General features: G+C 46.3%; 2 protein-coding genes across 5 annotated transcripts in view; one reads left to right on the forward strand and one right to left on the reverse strand.

Moving 5' to 3' along the window:
* NT5C2 (5'-nucleotidase, cytosolic II) overlaps positions 1 to 3,512 on the forward strand; it is a 97,826-nt gene extending 94,314 nt beyond the window's left edge. Inside the window, exons 15-18 of one of the 3 annotated variants that reach the window (XM_027528648.1) lie at positions 968 to 1,019; positions 1,136 to 1,196; positions 1,347 to 1,523; positions 2,031 to 3,506. In XM_027528648.1, coding sequence (XP_027384449.1) covers positions 968 to 1,019; positions 1,136 to 1,196; positions 1,347 to 1,523; positions 2,031 to 2,264 — 524 coding nt within the window. In that variant the 3' untranslated portion in view covers positions 2,265 to 3,506. Of the gene's footprint in view, positions 1 to 967; positions 1,020 to 1,135; positions 1,197 to 1,346; positions 1,524 to 2,030 lie in introns of all 3 variants that reach the window. The other 2 variants (XM_027528647.1, XM_027528649.1) reach the window with 2 other exon arrangements.
* Positions 3,513 to 6,784: 3,272 nt separating this feature from the next.
* The window catches only part of CNNM2 (cyclin and CBS domain divalent metal cation transport mediator 2), a 186,470-nt gene continuing 173,383 nt past the window's right edge, over positions 6,785 to 19,871 (reverse strand). For both annotated transcript variants that reach the window (XM_027528644.1, XM_027528645.1), the window contains 2 exons: positions 15,401 to 15,585; positions 6,785 to 14,750 (listed from right to left, as the gene is read on the reverse strand). In XM_027528644.1, coding sequence (XP_027384445.1) covers positions 14,541 to 14,750; positions 15,401 to 15,585 — 395 coding nt within the window. In that variant the 3' untranslated portion in view covers positions 6,785 to 14,540. The remainder of the gene's footprint in view (positions 14,751 to 15,400; positions 15,586 to 19,871) is intronic.

Genomic DNA, 19,871 nt, shown 5'->3' on the forward strand with positions numbered 1-19,871 from the left:
AATGTTACTGCTCTGAAAACTCAGCCTGCCTCAGGTAGTAACCCTGGCTCTACCACTTAATATCTTCATGCCCTTAGGCAGATGCTGAGACACCCTGTGCCTTAGTATCCTCAGATGTGAAAATGCAGATAATACCTACTATCATAAAGTTGCTGAGATTTAACTGAGACTGTGTTTATAAAGGAGATAGAAGTAACAACCTTTCTCAACTGAGGCTCCTTGTTTGAACCTCAAAACAAAGATGATTTGATATGACTCTCAGTTCTCCCACAGATAGTAGATCAAGAATATTTGTTATATAAGTGGATGCATCACTGCTTAATTCTCTTTGGGGACCCCAGGCTGAGAAAGGCTGGAATGCTTACAACATATTTGGCTGTTGCTACTGCTTGTAGTTCTTGGTGGGACTTTGTGGCTAGCCATGGCAACCCACTCCAGTATTCTTGCCTGGAAAATCCCATGAACAGAGGAGCCTGGCAGGCTCCATGGGGTCACAAAGATTCGGACACAACTGAGCGACTAACACTTTCCCTTTCTTTTCAGCTTTCTACCTATGGAACCTCAGAAATTTAGTTGATCTGGTTCTGTTTTCTGAACTTGTGACTCATTTTCTTACCCAAAAGTGAAACTGTTAACACTTGCTTTGCTGACATACCCAAAATGGGGTATGAATTGGCACTTCCTAAGCTCAGAATCAGCATCCAGTTGGGAAAGTTGTATAGTTAGTGGTTTTGAGGAGGAGGAGGAAGGGCAGTTAAAGAGGAAATTCTGGTGTCATCTGCTGCCAGATTCCAAGCAGTGTTAATAATGGGTTTTCCTGAAGGTGAGGCAAGTCATTTTATACATTCACGTACAGCTTTACTCTTCAGCCATATCTGAAACCTTTTAATTTAGTTTTTAGTAATAGTTAAAAACTACATGGTTTTTGATTTACTTAAAACATTTTCCTTTTTCTTCCAAACTTTAGCACTTTTCGAAGAGCTTCAGAGCTTGGATATTTTCTTGGCTGAACTCTACAAGTAAGTTTCCTCGTATCAAAAATTTCTTCCCTAAAAACCATCTACCTCTTCAGGAGTCACCTAGATATATGAGACATCCTTTCTAGAGATTTTCACTGGATTTTTCTTGTCTCCAGGCACCTTGACAGCAGCAGCAATGAGCGCCCAGATATCAGCTCCATCCAAAGACGTATTAAGGTATCCACCAAATGGGATTTGGGAGAAAATTTGGACAATAAACTTGAAGTGATTTCTGTATTTCTGATTTTATACAGGCAGTGGCACATAGCCAGTGTTCAGTAAACGTCTGCTGAACGAGCTGAGCGTTAACCTTGTTTTCTGTTTTAGAAAGTAACTCACGACATGGACATGTGCTACGGGATGATGGGGAGCCTGTTCCGCAGTGGCTCCCGGCAGACCCTTTTTGCCAGTCAGGTGATGCGCTATGCTGATCTCTACGCAGCATCTTTCATCAACCTGCTGTACTACCCATTCAGCTACCTCTTCAGAGCGGCCCACGTCTTGGTGAGTTAATACAGCCCAAGGCCACTATTTACAGTTAAGATAACCTGTTAAGGCAAGTTCTGCAGTTAGCTATCTGCATGACACAGGAAAGTTTAGATCATTTCTTTCTAATGTGCAGAGCCCATGGCCAGCCTACATGGTTGCACAAAAAGGAGTCTGAGAAAGATCAATCAAGATAGAATGTTACAGAGTTTAACTTTGACACTATTAGATTTAGAAGTTGTTTGAATGGTGAAGGCTTTCCTCTATTTAGTACTAAATGAGAGACGTGTAATTTTATATTCCTATATTCTGTTAATAATACTCATCTAGATTTCAACACTTTTTAGCTGTGAAATAGTAATTTCTCTCCCATCTTACCAGTTTTAGACTAGAGCATCTGATCTGGGCACAGTTCTGAGGGCTTGGGAGTTTCTGTGCGGCCATCTAACACAGGCAGAGGGCTTAGGACCTGGGAGACAGCTGTGTCTATTCCACCTGCTTTCTGAACTTCTGGCTTTGTTGTAGATGCCTCATGAGTCAACAGTGGAACACACACATGTAGATATCAATGAGATGGAGTCCCCTCTCGCCACCCGGAACCGCACATCAGTGGATTTCAAAGATACCGACTACAAGCGGCACCAACTGACACGGTCGATTAGTGAGATTAAGCCCCCCAACCTCTTCCCACTGGCCCCCCAGGAAATTACACACTGCCATGACGAAGATGATGATGAGGAGGAAGAAGAGGAGGAGTGAGGAGGAAGATGCTGAGCACTCATTACACAAGTTCTGGCAGGACTCACAGGAGCAAAGGATGTCCCTGTGTGGGTCCTAGTGGGGGGTGGGGGGGGCTCCATCAAAGGTACATCTGGGAAGTTTCTGAAGGCTAAAATATTCTAATCATAGGGAGATACTTGTTTTAGTTCTGTGTGTCTGCACTCTTTGCAGACGGTTCAAAATTGGAGTCTGTATTGGAGGAAAGTAAGGGTAAAGCTGGGCTGAACTGCATGCGACTGGCTCCATCGTGGCTTTGTGACGCGGTTTCCTTGTCTTGTTTCATCATCGGTGTGTGGTGGTGTATTATCCAGATACACTAAGGGTGGCGAAGGGTCTCAGAGTGGAGCAAGGACGCCCGTGGGAAGATGCGATCCAAACATGTGATGGTACAAATTGTGCTCTTACTCCGAAATCCCATCTTTTTCAGCATTGCATAAGTATTGTATATCAGTGGAGAAATATATTATTTCCATTATCAAATGTAGTCTTCTGTTAAGGTCAGGGTTTCTTTACAAGCTTTCAGGTGTTTTCCATGACTCTGGTAAGGTGCTGTCAGTGGCTTTGCAGGAGTGTTCTCTACTTGCTGTAGGCCTGGTCTGGAATGGACTGTAGTGCTTGCATTTTGAGGCAAAAGTCTTCATCCACATCAACAGTATTTAGATTGATAGCAAAAATTGAAAAAAAAAAAATTGTTTTTTTTTTCCCCCCAAAATGGTCTTTTTCCCATCTGAGGTAAATCTGTGGAAAGAATTTAGCTGAAAGAGGACAAAGGAGCAAGCCACCCGAAAAGAACAGAGCCTCCTTCTTTACCATAAGTGAGTAAAATTCATTAATGTGGGCCATACAGGTAGCTCATGCCACCCCATTCCAGCCTTCTCTATCCTCTTTGTCTTTTAAACTCAAGCATTAGAGGGTGGGAAGAGGGCTTTTTTGTGAGTCAGAACCATTTACAAAAACAGAGGGCACAATCAGTGTGAATAAATTCACTTCAGACTCCCAAGTGAAATTACTTCTTGTTGCTTGGAACAAGAATGGCTCATTACTGTACACTTTAAGGTATTACAACTGCCTCTTCAGAACAGTGAACCTTGTTACAACATTTTCCACAGTGGTGTAGATGCTCACTTTAACCTTCATATGTTTCTTCCATTCTTACTGTTATTTGTCAACACGGGATGGTAGATTAGCTGCTCTAGAATCAATAAAGTATAATATTTCTAATACTGACTTTGAGCCCTTCCTTAGCACAACTATAGACTGCTAGTTCAGGTGGGTTTAGGTTTGACTGCTAAGTTGCTTCAGTCGTGTCCGACTCTGTGCGACCCCATAGACAGCAGCCCACCAGGCTCCCCCGTCCCTGGGATTCTCCAGGCAAGAACACTGGAGTGGGTTGCCATTTCCTTCTCCAATGCATGAAAGTGAAGTCGCTCAGTCGTGTCCGACTCCTAGAGACCCCATGGACTGCAGCCTACCAGGCTCCTCCGCCCATGGGATTTTCCAGGCAAGAGTACTGGAGTGGGGTGCCATCGCCTTCTCTGTAGGTTTGACTAAGTGATATCAATTTGACTTTCTCTTAAAGGAAACATAGTCTAGTATGATTAATGACCAAATTTATAGCACTTAAATGGGCCTGAGTTTTTAATGAAACTATTTTGGTACAGGACTATAACGTGGGGCTTTTTTCCGAAAGTCATTTTATAGGTGGGGAACACAGCTCAGTGACTTAGCCAAGGCCATATTACTTCACCACTTTCGATATATATGGCTTTACATCGTCACATCAAGGCATGTACATCTGTTATCTATTAGGAATTAAATGCCGCTTTTAAAGTATTAGGTTGGAAATGCTATTGCAGATAGCAATTACATACTGCTCCTGTTTTAAATGGTAGCAAATGTGGTCACCCCAGATATTAATTATTCTCATTCAAGATGAAAATGTTGCTCAATATGACAATGTCTTTAGTGATCCCAAAGCTAGATAGTATCTGGCTGACTTAGTACCTTTAAATATTCTCCCTGTTAGAGTAAGGACCAACAAGCTCACGTTGCTTTAAGCTGCCACCCATTTTGTATCATTTTATTCACATAAGATCTTACCTAAGAATTTCTTTTCAGCGAGATGAGTCTCTGGTAGTGGGTCCAAAGACTGAGAAGTGAAAAAGCACACTCCTGAAATAAGAATTCCACTATTGGTCACAGCTTGCTTTAGGACCACCAAAATATATTTTAAAGACCCAGGATTCCATGAGTCTGAGACCCAGAGCAGAGCTGTTGTCTCTCTGCATATTATTCATTCCTACTGGGGGAGTGCTGGTGAGTAAGTGGCCCACGGGCAGCTGGCTACTCAGAGTAGCTGTAACTGGACTTGTTAAAACGTGAGCTTCTCTCTGTTAATAATTAAGGAAGTTAAACATAAAACTATAATTTTCTTTTAGAAAAAACAAAAAACTTAAGGTGTTTAGGCTGAGAGGAACTCTGCCAACTCTTCAGAATTTCTTTCCTGGGTATATGGTGACCACCACTTACTTTCAGACTCTTAAGGCCCTAGGCACCCCAGCATATCCAGCAGCTGGTCAGAACACAGCCCAGCCTCTGCAGAAGGACGCACCTGCACGCACATCTCCACAGAGGTGGTCAGGCAAAACTCAAATGGTGTACTTTAGAGAAGTTACTTAGAGCCAAAAAGTTTAGTGTTCTGTTCAGACATTAAGTTTTCTACCATAAGATCCTTTGAGACCTAAAATAACCTTTCTAAGGTGCTTTTAGGAAAAGCAGGTCTTAACAGAACAACTAAGAGCTACAAATCCTTTTGACATGTTAGTGTTGTTTTTAAGCAACCACTTTAAAAAGCCACTTGCAGTGACATGTCAGATTTAAAAGTACTTTCTCCATGTTTAGATATTCCTAAATCAGATTTATTTGTTTAAGAAATATTTTGTCAGCAACTTTAAAGCCCTGCAATTTTTCCAAGGCTGCCACAGCATTTAAAAATACTCCACTTATTCACCACAAATAGCCTGAGACAAACAACGGCATATCTAAGTCTACATTAAGGGTAGGAGCCTTGTCCACATTCCACGTTATGGAAACTATTTAACCTTTCTTTGATGGTGGGAAAAATGATAACTATGATCTAACTATTGCCATACACTTAATCCCGACTCCTCAGTTCAGTAGCTTATGTCTCAACACTTAGGTTTCTCATGACATTCTTTCTTGGTGACTAGAGCATAGAGCTATTCTTAAAGTTTTTCCTCAAATGGAACAATTTCAAACGATACACAGCTTTGGGAGGCCCTGAAAATGAAACCTCAACCATGGGGCTACCTGAGAAGCCTTGAAAAAAGACTCGGTGCACGGCCCCCAGGGAGGACATGCACATGGCACAGCAGCCAGCTGACTTCCCGGAACCCACACAGTCCCAGCCCACGCCTCCCGGAGCAGGAGAGCAGTACACGGTGTTCTCACTGCTGAGCGTGGAGGCACCGCAGAGAGCGAGTCATCTACGGAGAGCGTTCACTTGCAGAACGAACAAGGCTGGTTTTCTGTTTAGCCTGGCAATTTCAAGCATTTCTCCCCTGCCCTCAGACATCATGTCTTCCTCCCAAGGCCACAACTGTCTGACTTGTTCCCATAAAGGTAGATAAAAATTAAAGTATAAACAATAGTTTAAGTGCCTTTAAAGAGCTTTAACCCCAAAAAGTACTCCCAAGTGAGCACAGAACACTTCCTCTCAAGCCCATCAACTCTTAACTATAAATGTAATTCTATTTTCTAATTTAAAATGACAGAAATTTTTGGTCTGGTCACTGCCCATAAAATACCTTTGCTCCACTTTATGGATGAGACAGATTGGTTCATGAATCAAATTAGGCACATATATATTCACCGAAATGCTCTGGTCTCCCACTGTGCTCTTCCCAAAGCTGTGTTTGGCCGGGGCTATAGATGAGGCTGAAGAGTCTAGGCCAATGGAAACCTCATCACACGGTCTTCACATGAAGGACAGTATTAGTCCTTCCAAGGCTCACAAGTTCCTGAGATAACTGGAAAGAGGATTTGTCATGCACACCTTCCCAGCACTGAAAAATATTAAGTGTTCAGTGTTTGCCAGAGGGTTTGCACCAAAGATAATGTTTAGCTTGTGGGTGTGGGAATTTTGAAGCAAGTAACTTTGTTTTTGGACCCATTGCCCTCAGGTCAGTGATGTAGCAGAGTTGTCGCAGGGAAGCTGGCTTCACCTAAAATTCCTGCCATGTGTAAGCCTACTGTTTGAGGGCTTCATAGTCACTCATATCCTAGCAGGAAAAGCACTCTGACAAAGAATTCTGGTACCCAAATCCCCCTGCATCTTTAGGCCTCACAGTCATCCCCTAGGGGAGATGTCCTGCCACCAGAATGTCACAGAGAGGCACTATAACCACGGCTTTGTTCTGGGACTTTTTGAAAGAGCAGAGATGTGAGGATCTTGGAGGGAAAACGATAAAACAATCATACAAAGAAGCCAAACATTTATTAGCCATCTCATATAATGAAACATTTTGGCTTTAATAAGGAATTATCTATTAAATTACCTTCAAAAAGTGTGTTTCCAGAAATCAACTCCAGGCTACAAAAAGGTCATTTGTACTGGTCACTTTCTCTACAAGACCATCTGATCACTATCTTTGTCTTCAGAAGTGCTGTGTTAACAAGAGGCACTGGGGAGCATGATGCATGAGATGAAATAAAAACCCCAGAGTTTTTATCATGATACAGCTCGGGAATGAACCAACGTGCAGGCAACCCCATGGATGCAGAGGGAAGGCTTAGGCAAACCTCATCTTCACTGGAGGAAAAATCACATTTTCCTTTGAGGATTTCCTGATTTGAGCTCAGGACTCACCTAGGCAAAGTGAGTAAAGCAGGAAAAACTAAGCAAAGGAGTGAACTGGGAGCAGACATGCTAGAGAGAATTCCTTCCCTGGCCCTGCTTTCTGCTCTTCTAAGGAGAGCAAACAGGCTCCCAAGAAGATAGCACTTAACTGGGATGTAGCTCTACCTTTTTCCACTTTCAAGAAATTGGGGGTGATGACTGGGGAGGTGGGAGAGGTGGTTAGGTCAGGTGGTGTCTTAGCCAGCTTTGTCAGCAGTTCTTCACTAAAATGTCTCCAATCCACAGGACTAGTGTAAGTAAAATAGATCAAGAACATCACGGTTAAAACAACATGGTAGGAAAAACAAGGGACTAGTCATTAAGAAGCTCAATTCTCAGAAGAATGCAGAACTGAGACAGAGGGGAGGTAAAAAGGAATCCAAGAAGATGTGGTCTAGGAATAGATCACAGAGGGGCTGTGAACCTCGACTGGAAGATCTTCAGGATCTGGTCATGTGAGTGAGGAGGGTAAGGAGGAGCAGAAGCCTGGAATAGAAGTGGCAGTGGGAGAGGATGGGGCTCACACAGGAATCAGGCAGGCCCACGGAATCCTGAAGAGCATCCGACCATGACTCACCACACTCATGCCCTTGATTTTAACTTGGTAGACCATCTGTGCCTCTTGCAACCATTGTATTAGGCTTCCCATCACAGAGAAAGATCTGCAGAGCCATTTTCATCTTTAAGAGCCAACTGAGAGGCTTGAATGAGGCCTCTGGGCTTGCCTAGGGAAAAAACAGTCAAGGCATTTGCCAGCTGAAATGTGTTTTTAGTGATGGAGCTGCAAATGTCTGGGGCAGTTTCAATGGGTACCCCCAGCATCTTTATCTAAAATGAACTGATGGGGAACAGATTATGATCCTTGAAAAAGAGAAGACAGCCCTGCTGTTGGCTGGAAGTTGGAGTACGAGGCTGGAAGTTGGAGGCTCAAGTTCTAGCACCTGCTTCTCTTTTAATGTAAGACTTGGTAGTGTACATCCAAAGGAAATGCCCCGCTGTGTTGCCTTGGTGACAATCAATCTCAGCTTTCCCACTAAGCAGGGGACGAGGCCTGTGTTGGCAGAGGTGATAGGGGAGAGAGGGAAGACACATTCGCTAGAAGGGTGAACAGAAATCATCATTTATCTAAATAGAATAATAGAAATGAACAAAAACCTTTTAAAACAATCACAAAATTTACAAATAAATTGATACAAAATAAATAGATTGTAAATCTACAACATCGTTTGAATTATAAAATGCATTCATTATGACAATCAGCTCATGAAACCTATACATGTCGTTTGTGCTTATTTAGGTTTATGGACACAGCTCTAGATAACTGTGTTCAGAAAACTTCGCTGCGCAAAGCATGAAATGTACACTATGATACAGTGAGTTAAGACTAAGGAGGGTGGAAATCAGACTCAAAGCAGGTCTTCTGTGAGGCGCCAAGGCAGTGCTGGCATCGGACCTCAAAACCAAAAGGCGTCTCAGAAGCCCAGGTGGGTAGGCAGCTTCCCTGGTGCACAGAGATGGACCCCGTGATCCAAGGTGGGAACTGGAGACCATCCCTGTTGTGGGGCCAGGCCACCAACCTGGCTTCGGATTGTGGGAGTGGAGGCCCTGGCCTCAAAGCCATGCTGTACCACTGCCTAGAGAGCAGACCCAGTCACCATGAAACCACCTCTAAAGTATTTCATGGAGGTCCCTGAAGAGGCCCTGCCATGAAGTAGGAGACCTGCCTCCATCCTCATCTCAAAACACTTGCTGTCAGGAACAGAGGCGGGTCCAGTAAAGGGCCTGGCACACTAGGACCAACGTAAGAGCAGCAACCTGTTTAAGACGAAAATAAACAAAACTGCTCCTTCTCATCCACTCTGAAAGACAACAGAAGCCTAGGCTCCATGGATGAGGGGCTCGGGAACAGATCTCATCTTAGTCACAGACGATGCACTAACAGTAGAGGCGTATGTACATAATAAATAATAATATAAAATAAAGCATATACATTTGTGGACTTAAAGGACTCCGGAAATGAAAAGTCAATGGACTGACACACTCCACCTTCACAGTAGACTTTAGACACGGGGAGTAATGAACCAGGAGTGAGGCTGGGCTCTGGGCAATGAGAGGCCTGAGGCCTTCCTTTTTTCTCCCTCTCCCTTCTGCTCTATGAGCCTGCAACCAGCTGTTTACACCCAAGGGGCCTGGGCCTCCAACTTAAGGGCAGGCACCCAAGGTCCTCCAGGTCCACACTTGACAGTTCTCTCCAGGGTAAGTCTGAAGAGGAATCTGGGCCCACTTCTCAAAGGAATCCTTGTTGGTCAGATGTGGGCAAATGCCAGAAGATACGCTGCCAATGAAGACAGTACTCTCAGTCATTCTTCCAAGTCGTTCATGTCTGATACCCAGTGGGTATTCAAACTTGAAAATGAGTACTCACTCAAGTTTTACAGTGCGTGTTGGATGTGTGTACATATAAACCTTGGCATGCAAACTCCTAGAACTTTACTCTCCTGCCACTTGGAACCTTTTGTTTCCATGTTGCTTCAAGTACAGCCCGATATTTAAAATAATTCCTCTGAGATGATGTCAGTGGCTCTAGCATATACAGAGAGAAAGCTCACTTGAGCCAAGTCAACCACAGAAGTCCGCAAAGAAGGTTCCCAGCCCAAGATGGTGGGATGGAAAGCTGCCTCAGGTGCTGCAGCTGCTGTGAACTGCCCTCTTCCCTCCTGTTCTCAGGGCTGACCACGGACTCCTGGCATCTCCAGACAGGGCAGGAGGAAAGCCAGCTCATAAGCGCTCCCTGTAGGAAGGATGCCCGCACGTGGTGGAGGTGGAAGGCCCACCATCACAGCCTTGAGCAAGCTTGGCTTGGGTGCCTTGCACATCCAAAAACAGAGGCGACGAACAGCAAATGAACAACATTCCCCAAACTCATCTCTTCTAACAGCCCACTCAAATACAAAAGAAATGTTGAAAGATAAAAATCTGCAAATGGCCCTGAGGTATAAAAATCCACTGAGTAGGTTCCTCACTGATAACGTTTACATGGGAAAAGTTTCTGAATTCCTAAATCACTTTAATATTGAACTCCTTAAATCCCCTCTAATTCTGCATTAACCTGCCAACCCTCCAAGATGCCCTTGCTAGCCTGAAGCACCACTAGTCTGGAGGCCATAACAGAACCACACCTGACCTGGGACCAGAGGCCATGTCCTCAAGTAAGAAAGTGCACAGTGGCACTTCAGAAAGCTCCACGCCCTGAACTGCCCAGCTCAGTCTGGCAGTCCCCACCACTCTGCAAGAAAAACCATCTCCAGGATCAAAGTGGAGAGGGGAGTTGTATCCCGCCCTCGTGCTAACACGGAGCTTGTGTCATGTGACATGCCCCAGGCCAATCCTCCCTGGTGGCCTCCTGCTTAGAATCCCAGGGAACAAGGTGAGCACCTTCCTGTGCCAGCCCAGGTGAGTCCTCTACCTGGACTGGGCCCTGGCGAACACTGGAGGGATACTGGTCTCCTGGCTCAGGAAAGGAGAAAGTGGCTGGTTTTCAGAAGGTGACAGGGTTGGGTTTTGTTTCTGACCAGCCATGACACAGGCTCAGTGGGCCAGGGCCTACTTAGGTCTGCTCCTCGACTTGAGGTAATCTGAGGACAGAAGTTCATGGCCCCTGCTTAGCCCAAATTCCTGTTGCTTCATTTCCTAAGGGAAATGCACTTCTTGTATCTAGCACTGTTTTCCAAGACATGGAAAAGCTGGTCCTTTAACTGTATGGTACCGGGGACAGCACAGGTCAATATATTCACAGTTAATGTTCCATAATAGTGTGAAGTTTTACATTCAACACGTGCACAAAAGTTCCTTGAAATATTATTAGGAAATGGCAAGATGCCCTCTTCTTCCCACCGAGGGAAGACAGTCCTGTCAGCATGGGCACTGAGCTCTCTTCCAGAAGTGAGGTGAGGGAGGGAGGGGAGGAAAGTTACACAGGGTGCCCTTTCAAATTCAAATTATGTAAGAACCAAGGCTTAAGCTAACTGTAAGTTGACTAACATCCCAATTTCCATGCACAAATCTTAAGGTTCTGTTTTCCTAAAAGTTTAAACACTTGATTTTGGATGAACAGAGAATTAAAAGAGAGGGAACCTCTAAAGCACTAGCAAGTCTCATTTATGAAGAAAAAGCAGATTGTCCTGGCAACACCTGGATACCAGAATCTAGTTCCAGGAGGAACATTCGGGATGCCGGAATGGCTGCTCAGGAGCAGGAGGTGGCCCTGTCTGGTCCCTCAGAGCCAGGGCTCGCAGCAGGGGCCCCGAGGACCCTGAAGAGGACAGCGAGGCCCTGGGCCGGATGGTAGGGCTCCCACACGCTTCGGAACCCCGGGGCCTGTGTCTGCTCCTTGACCCACTTCCTCACCCACGCTTACAAACCCAGCAGCCCAAGGAGAGGACGATCCACCGGTGGTGCTAAGGACTAGCCACCACACATCAAGATCTCAACTATCTGAGATCTTTCTCTGCCCTGCTCCCGTTTACTTTACAGACACAAATTGCACAGACCTTCTAAGCCCAAGTCATTCTCCTGCTCGCCTGCCTCACAGAAGCAATGAGCCAGCATCTCTCCTTCCACAGCCTGAAGTTAGTTTCCAGAAGGAAAGTGGGACCTGGAAGAGATATCTCTCTCTCAGATGTTGAGTGTTACATCTGAAGGGTCCTAAGCTTTCCTCAAAGGAGATGTAACTGTTGCCAAATGTTAGCTTTCATTCCTTCAGGGACCAGACAGGACCTACTTGGGATTCCCTGTTGCTATAAAACAGTGTGAAAAATCAAAGGTAAAGAGTAGTTTATAGAAAATAAATACGAACTTGGGAGACTAAAATTTCATCCTCCAGGAGCCCCACGGCAAAGCCCTCTTGCCACCAGCTCCTTTAGAGAGGACTTTTCACAGAGCCACACTGAGCAGGTATAGCAATGTGGAAAAGTTATCCATTTCTCCCTGAAGCCAAGGAGCCAGCAGCTGGAATCCTCTCAGCAGGGCTTTACGATTCTCAGAGAAGCAGGTGGACCCCAGAAGATCCAGCACGCTAACAGTGGTTCCAGAGGCTGCTTCCAGTGGCAACATGCTGGAGATGCACTGTGTGGGGAGGCAGGTCGGAGCAGATCGGCCAGGGGAAGCTGACAGGCGGAGATCCTGGAGGCCAGAGGTACCACGGCTTGGCAGCCTGGCTCCACCAGGGACGGCAAGTACTGTCCTGGCCCAGAGTGTGGCCCGGGGGCTGGCTCAGAAACCTTCCCCAGCAAGGCCCAAGTTTCCCTTATTACAGGGAACTCTCATTCCTGCACGCCCCCCTACACAGACAATCCCAGTTTCCGAGTCACATCACGCTGGCAGTGTGCTCAGCTCAACGCATCTTAAGAAAGCAAGACCTTTTAAACTTTATGTCAAGCCTGACGGCGGCAGTGCCATCCCATTGGTGGTATCTTGGGTGCTGGCAACAGGCCACTCAGCCCCTAAAGGGGCACCCCAGTGACTTCTACCAAGTGAGGCAGTACTTCCCTCACCAAGGGACATGGCACCTTCTGGGAAGATGCTCCAGGACCGACGCACCAGGGGAAGCCATGTGCCGGGCACACATACGACACTGGAGCCGCCGAGCTGCCCCCTGGGAGGCAAGCCCAGCGTGTTTCTGGTTCTTCCCCGACCACAGCTCCCACCCACCAGCACCCAGCCTGGGGTGCACAGTCCTACCTGGAGGAAGGAGAAGAAACTGCTGCTTAGCCCCAGGGCTTCCCTTCGTGCAGTAAGACCCAATGGAGAAAACGCTATCTTCTTGCCTAGAGACTGGACACAGCGTGGACTGACGGGTCTACCTTAAAAACTGTGGTCAGTAGGAAGTCACTTCAGTGTATGAATGTTGCCCCCAAAATGCACATATCCCTTGGGTTAACACTTAAAACACAGCTAAGAGTTAAGAATTCAGTCATTCAAGAAATACCTCCTGACATTAATCTCACTACACATGATGAATCTGGTATTAAAATAAGACAGAGACACACATGAAATGGCCATGACACACATTTGGTTTCTGAATCCCTGTTTGGGGCCAAACTGACCCTGGCTGTTACAGGCAGCCTCTCTGGCATGGGCCAAGTCCGAGGCAGAGGCACAGAGCCCAACCCTGCTGGGCCCCGTGGGCCCAGGGCTGAGGGGAAGAGGGACAGTTGGCTCCCTGGACGGGGGGGCAGGGGCTGGCAGTCCCCAGAGTTCCCTCCGTGAGACACATGGGTCTGGACGCGCCTTCTCGGCGGGGCACAGAGCACAGCTGGAAGGTCTGACTGCTTTTCTAACAACCACATACCGACCCAGCAGGAAGGGCAGGAGCGTGGACGACACACCTCGAGTTTACTTGAGGGCCCTGTGGAAGATTTCCATTTGGCATCTGTGTAGCAGCATCTTGGGTTAACAAGAGCAAGGCCGGGGGTGGGGTGGGATGACGGCGCTCTGGAGGTTCAGATGGGGAAGAGGCTTGGCTGAGCCAGAGGTCCCAGGCTGGGGGAATGTTGGGGGGATCCACCCTGGCCTCTTGCAAAGATAAACCATCAGTTTAAAATTCATTAACATTCATTTTGGTGATAAAAAAAATTCCTTAGAGTGGGAGCAAAATCACATTCCAAGCAAATGTTAAACCTTTCTGAGGGGAAGGGACATGGTTAAACATTAACTTAAAACAACACTGAGCTCAGAGAGGCAACTGCGGGTCCCTGTTCAGGCTCCACCGCAGGGCTGACAGCCTTCGCAGGTCTGTGTCATTCATCCTTCAGGTTCGACAGCGACACCCACTGGGGCACAGAGGAAGGGTGCCCCTCCCTGGGGCGGTGGGGAGGGAGGGCCCAAGGGAGGCCACTGGAGGGACAAGTCCATCCTCTAACGGTCACATCATGGGGTCATAGCAGAGTTCAGACAGAACAACTTACAACTCTGCAAAAGACACTTTTTAAAAACATGATCTCTCGGAAAAAAATAAATCGCGACAATTTTCAACTTCATGCAAATCGAGGGAGGAGGAGAGTGAATAATGATAAAAGGTACAGCTGAAAAAATAAACATGATTCTATTTGGGCGGAAGAAGTTCATCTCCATAATCTCGAAATGCCACGCCCTGGCTGTCGACTTCCTGTCTCCGGTTTCCATGCCTGCCCTCCCCGGCCTCCTCTGCTGCTTCCAGGAAGGGGACAGAGTCTTTGGTGTCAGGACGTTGCAGGATGCAGCATGGCACACAAGCTCACACTAGTGGGATTCACGGTCGGACGGCGGGAGGCCGGCGGCCTGGTGTGGGGCCGGGCGCCCTAGATGGCGCCTTCGCTGTGCAGGCTGTGGTTGGCCTTGGTGTGCGTCACACAGTTCTGTTCGTTGAGCAGGTTGGCCGTCTCATCCGGCAACCCATCGTGCAGCTCCGTAAGAGTCAATTCAATTTTAGTGTTTTCACTGTCTGAAGACTGAGGAGTCTTGTCCATCCGGGATGCCATCAAGGCATTTTGGTATTGCTGTCTTGAGATCTGGGGCCAGGAGATGGTACAGAAAACAAACCAAGATAATATTTTTAGGCTATCTTTTCTCCACATGGCATTATATTTATTATACCTTATATCCCCTGAAGGGCCCCAAGTAGCTGCCCTAGGTGAAAACCATCCTTCAGTCACTTTGTACAGTTCACGTTGACTCTACGAACAGGTCAGTTTATACTGGCATAAGCTATATCCAAAGTCTGTCTCAAAATTCCACCCAGACTAGAAAATGGAGATAGGCTTCCATCAGCTAGAGCTGGCTCGTCCCCTCAAAGCCATCTTTATTCCAGACTGAGAAAAAAGCTCTGTCTCGGGGGAGGAAGTAAGTTGAGGGTTCTCCCTAGCAAATCCTCCAAGTTTCTCAGAAGTCCGTGAAGACTGGCTGAAAAGGTTTCCTCTTTTTCTTACCATCTCCAGCTCTCGTTCCCTGAAAGAGAAAGCTACATCTGATTTGGCAGCTCACTGGACAGAGCCAGGGAGATCAATGGTCTTCCCTGGCGGAGGCGGAGGCACAGGAGCTGGAGGCAGGGCCCCCGCATAATGACCAAGGAAGGCTCCACACAGGGGCCAGGGAGCCACCTGCTCACAAGGGAAGCAGACCTTCCCCTGCTAGGCCCAGCCGGGCCACCCTTCCCTCTCACCTTAACAAACTGGAGATCGGAGAGGGCTCGCACTGAGTAGTCAGGGATGTAGACCTGGAGGAATGCAGAGTTGAGCTGATTGTTGCTATTCCCCAGCGTCGGCGTTACCGCATCAATTCGGTCGCTGCGACTGAGAGAGTCTGAGTGATTCAAGCCACACGGGCGAGGAGGTGACTTGTTTTCACCTGGAAAAGGAGGAAAAAAAAAAACCCAGCTGCCTTTTAAGTGAGGTCAGATGTCACTCAAAGTCAGCTCTTTATTTTCCAAGTAAAGTAATAAACAAGCTCAGCTTCAGGGTCTCTGACAGCGTGCTCACGGCTTCTCCTGCAACAGATTCCCAGCCCCATCCACAAGAACACACCGAGTCTCCAATAAGCAAAGACCCGTGGCCGCATGCTATGTCAGGGGAGGCGAGGCCCCAGACACAAAAGCTACTTGATAAAGGCCTGGGCTGCAGGAAGGCAGCACAGCATCATTTTGCCAGGAGCAAAAACGCTTGAGAATGTTCCTAAGTCAGTACGTGTTTTTAAAGGATCAAAATAGGTCTATCTGTTCATACTTCCCAGCCAAACCTGTTATTTTTGCCTCTGACCCCAGTAAAATCCCTGAAAGGGAGCCTCAGGACATCTCGGGATTTTAAGCACCCTCAGTTCAGTTCCGGAGAAGACAATGACAACCCACTCCAGTACTCTTGCCTGGCAAATCCCATGGACGGAGGAGCCTGGTAGGCTGCAGTCCCTGGGGTCGCTAGGAGTCAGACACGACTGAGCAACTTCACTTTCACTTTTCACTTTTGTGCATTGGAGAAGGAAATGGCAACCCACTCCGGTGTTCTTGCTTGGAGAATCCCAGGGACGGGGGAGCCTGGTGGGCTGCCATCTACGGGGTCGCACAGAGTCAGATACGACTGAAGCGACTTAGCAGCAGCAGCAGCAGCAGTTTAGTTCAGTCGCTCAGTCGTGTCCGACTCTTTGCGACTGCATGAATAGCAGCACTCCAGGCCTCCCTGTCCATCACCAACTCCGGGAATTCACTCAAACTCATGTCCATCGAGTCGGTGATGCCATCCAGCCATCTCATCCTCTGTCGTCCCCTTCTCCTCCTGCCCCCAACCCCTTCCAGCATCACAGTCTTTTCCAATGAGTCAACACTTCACATGAGGTGGCCAAAGTATTGGAGTTTCAGCTTTAGCATCAGTCTTTCCAGTGAACACCCAGGACTGATCTCCTTCAGAATGGACTGGTTGGATCTCCTTGCAGTCCAAGGGACTCTCAAGAGTCTTTTCCAACACCACAGTTCAAAAGCATCAATTCTTCGGCGCTCAGCCTTCTTCACAGTCCAATTCTCACATCCATACATGACCACAGGAAAAACCATAGCCTTGACTAGACGAACCTTTGTTGGCAAAGTAATGTCTCTGCTTTTGAATATGCTATCTAGGTTGGTCGTAACTTTCCTTCCAAGGAGTAAGCGTCTTTTAATTTCATGGCTGCAATCACCATCTGCAGTGATTTTGGAGCCCCCCAAAATAAAGTCTGACACTGTTTCCACTGTTTCCTCATCTATTTCCCATGAAGTGATGGGACCGGATGCCATGATCTTCGTTTTCTGAATGTTGAGCTTTAAGCCAACTTTTTCACTCTCCACTTTCACTTTCATCAAGAGGCTTTTTAGTTCCTCTTCACTTTCTGCCATAAGGGTGGTGTCATCTGCATATCTGAGGTTATTGATATTTCTCCCAGCAATCTTGATTCCAGCTTGTGCTTCTTCCAGTCCAGCATTTCTCATGATGTACTCTGCATGTAAGTTAAATAAGCAGGGTGACAATATACAGCCTTGAAGGACTCCTTTTCCTATTTGGAACCAGTCTGTTGTTCCATGTCCAGTTCTAACTGTTGCTTCCTGACCTGCATATAGGTTTCTCAAGAGGCAGGTCAGGTGGTCTGGTATTCCCATCTCTTTCAGAATTTTCCACAGTTTATTGTGATCCACACAGTCAAAGGCTCTGGCATAGTCAATAAAGCAGAAATAGATGTTTTTCTGGAACTCTCTTGCTTTTCCCATGATCCAGCAGATGTTGGCAATTTGATCTCTGGTTCCTCTGCCTTTTCTAAAACCAGCTTGAACATCAGAAGTTCACGGTTCACGTATTGCTGAAGCCTGGCTTGGAGAATTTTGAGCATTACGTTACTAGCGTGTGAGATGAGTGCAATTGTGCGGTAGTTTGAGCATTCTTTGGCATTGCCTTTCTTTGGGATTGGAATGAAAACTGACCCTTTCCAGTCCTGTGGCCACTGCTGAGTTTTCCAAATTTGCTGGCATATTGAGTGCAGCACTTTCACAGCATCATCTTTCAGGATTTGAAATAGCTCAACTGGGATCCCATCACCTCCACTAGCTTTGTTCATAGTGATGCTTTCTAAGGCCCACTTGACTTCACGTTCCAGGATGTCTGGCTCTAGGTGAGTGATCACACCATCATGATTATCTGGGTCATGAAGATCTTTTTTGTACAGTTCTTCTATGTATTCTTGCCACCTCTTCTTAATATCTTCTGCTGCTGTTAGGTCCATACCATTTCTGTCCTTTATTGAGCCCATCTTTGCATGAAATGTTCCCTTAGTATCTCAAATTTTCTTGAAAAGATCTCTAGTCTTTCCCATTCTATTGTTTTCCTCTATTTTTTTGCACTGATCGCTGAGGAAGGCTTTGTTATCTCTCCTTGCTATTCTTTGGAACTCTGCATTCAAATGGGTATATCTTTCCTTTTCTCTTTTGCTTTTCACTTGTCTTCTTTTCACAGCTATTTGTAAGGCCTCCTCAGACAGCCATTTTGCTTTTTTGCATTTCTTTTCCATGGGGATGGTCTTGATCCCTCTCTCCTGTACAATGTCACGAACCTCCATCCATAGTTCATCAGGCACTCTATCTATCAGATCTAGTCCCTTAAATCTATTTCTCACTTCCACTGTATAATCATAAGGGAGGGATTTGATTTAGGTCATACCTGAATGGTCTATTGGTTTTCCCCACTTTCTTAAATTTAAGTCTGAATGTGGCAATAAGGAGTTCATGATCTGAGCCACAGTCAGCTCCTGGTCTTGTTTTTGCTGACTGTATAGAGCGTCTCCATCTTTGGCTGCAGAGAATATAATCAATCTGATTTCGGTGTTGACCATCTAGTGATGTCCATGTGTAGAGTCTCCTCTTGTGTTGTAGGATGAGGGTGTTTGCTATGACCAGTGCACTCTCTTGGCAAAACTCTATTAGCCTTTGCCCTGCTTCATTCCGTATTCTAAGGCCAAATTTGCCTGATATCCCAGGTGTTTCTTGACTTCCTACTTTTGCATTCCAGTCCCCTATAATGAAAAGGACATCTTTTCTGGGTGTTAGTTCTAAAAGGTCTTGTAGGTCTTCATAGGATTGTTCAACTTCAGCTTCTTCAGCGTTACTGATTGGGGCATAGACTTAGATTACTGTGATAATGAATGGTTTGCCTTGGAAACGAACAGAGATCATTCTGTCGTTTTTGAGATTGCATCCAAGTACTGCATTTCGGACTCTCTTGTTGACCATGATGGCTACTCCATTTCTTCTAAGGGATTCCTGCCCACAGTAGTAGATATAATGGTCATCTGAGTTAAATTCACCCATTCCAGTCCATTTTAGTTCGCTGATTCCTAGAATGTCGACGTTCAGTCTTGCCATCTCGTTTGACCACTTCCAATTTGCCTTGATTCATGGACCTGACATTCCAGGTTCCTATACAATATTGCTCTTTACAGCATCGGACCTTGCTTCTATCACCAGTCACATCCACAACTGGGTATTGTTTTTGCTTTGGCTCCATCCCTTCATTCTTTCTGGAGTTATTTCTCCACTGATCTCCAGTAGCATACTGGGCACCTACCTACCTGGGGAGTTCCTCTTTCAGTATCCTATCATTTTGCCTTTTCATACTGTTCATGGGGTTCTCAAGGCAAGAATACTTAAGCACCCTGGGAGACACCAAACCCCTTTAGAAGGTTTGATTAGGTTAGCTTAGGTGCTGGGGCAGTCTTCAAAGAACTTTCATTAAAACAAAGTGAAAGGAAATCCAGGTGACTCTAAATGTTGCTGCTTTAAAAGGCACATTCACCATAGCTTCTAACACATTTCATTAAAAATAAAACCCACCTCCCCTCACCAAGGCTTCTTCCATTTTTGCTTTTCTAGTCAACCTACTGCACAAATATCAACCGAGTGCCCACACTGGATTGCACAACGTCACAGGATGGAAGGGGACGTACTCTCCCATCTGATGGCTGGCTCCTCTTTCCAATGTGGTTCTGACTGGCTCTCAGCTGGTCCCACCCTTCAACGACTGGAAAGTCTGTCATCAGAGCCATCAAAATCTGCTTCCTCAACTTCAAGTGACAGCCTCTCCACTCTATGGAGCTCTATTGAATAACTTCCACTCCTCTGCTACTTG

Source organism: Bos indicus x Bos taurus, chromosome 26 (genome assembly GCF_003369695.1).
Source record: "Bos indicus x Bos taurus breed Angus x Brahman F1 hybrid chromosome 26, Bos_hybrid_MaternalHap_v2.0, whole genome shotgun sequence".
NCBI classification, from domain to species: Eukaryota; Metazoa; Chordata; class Mammalia; order Artiodactyla; family Bovidae; genus Bos; species Bos indicus x Bos taurus.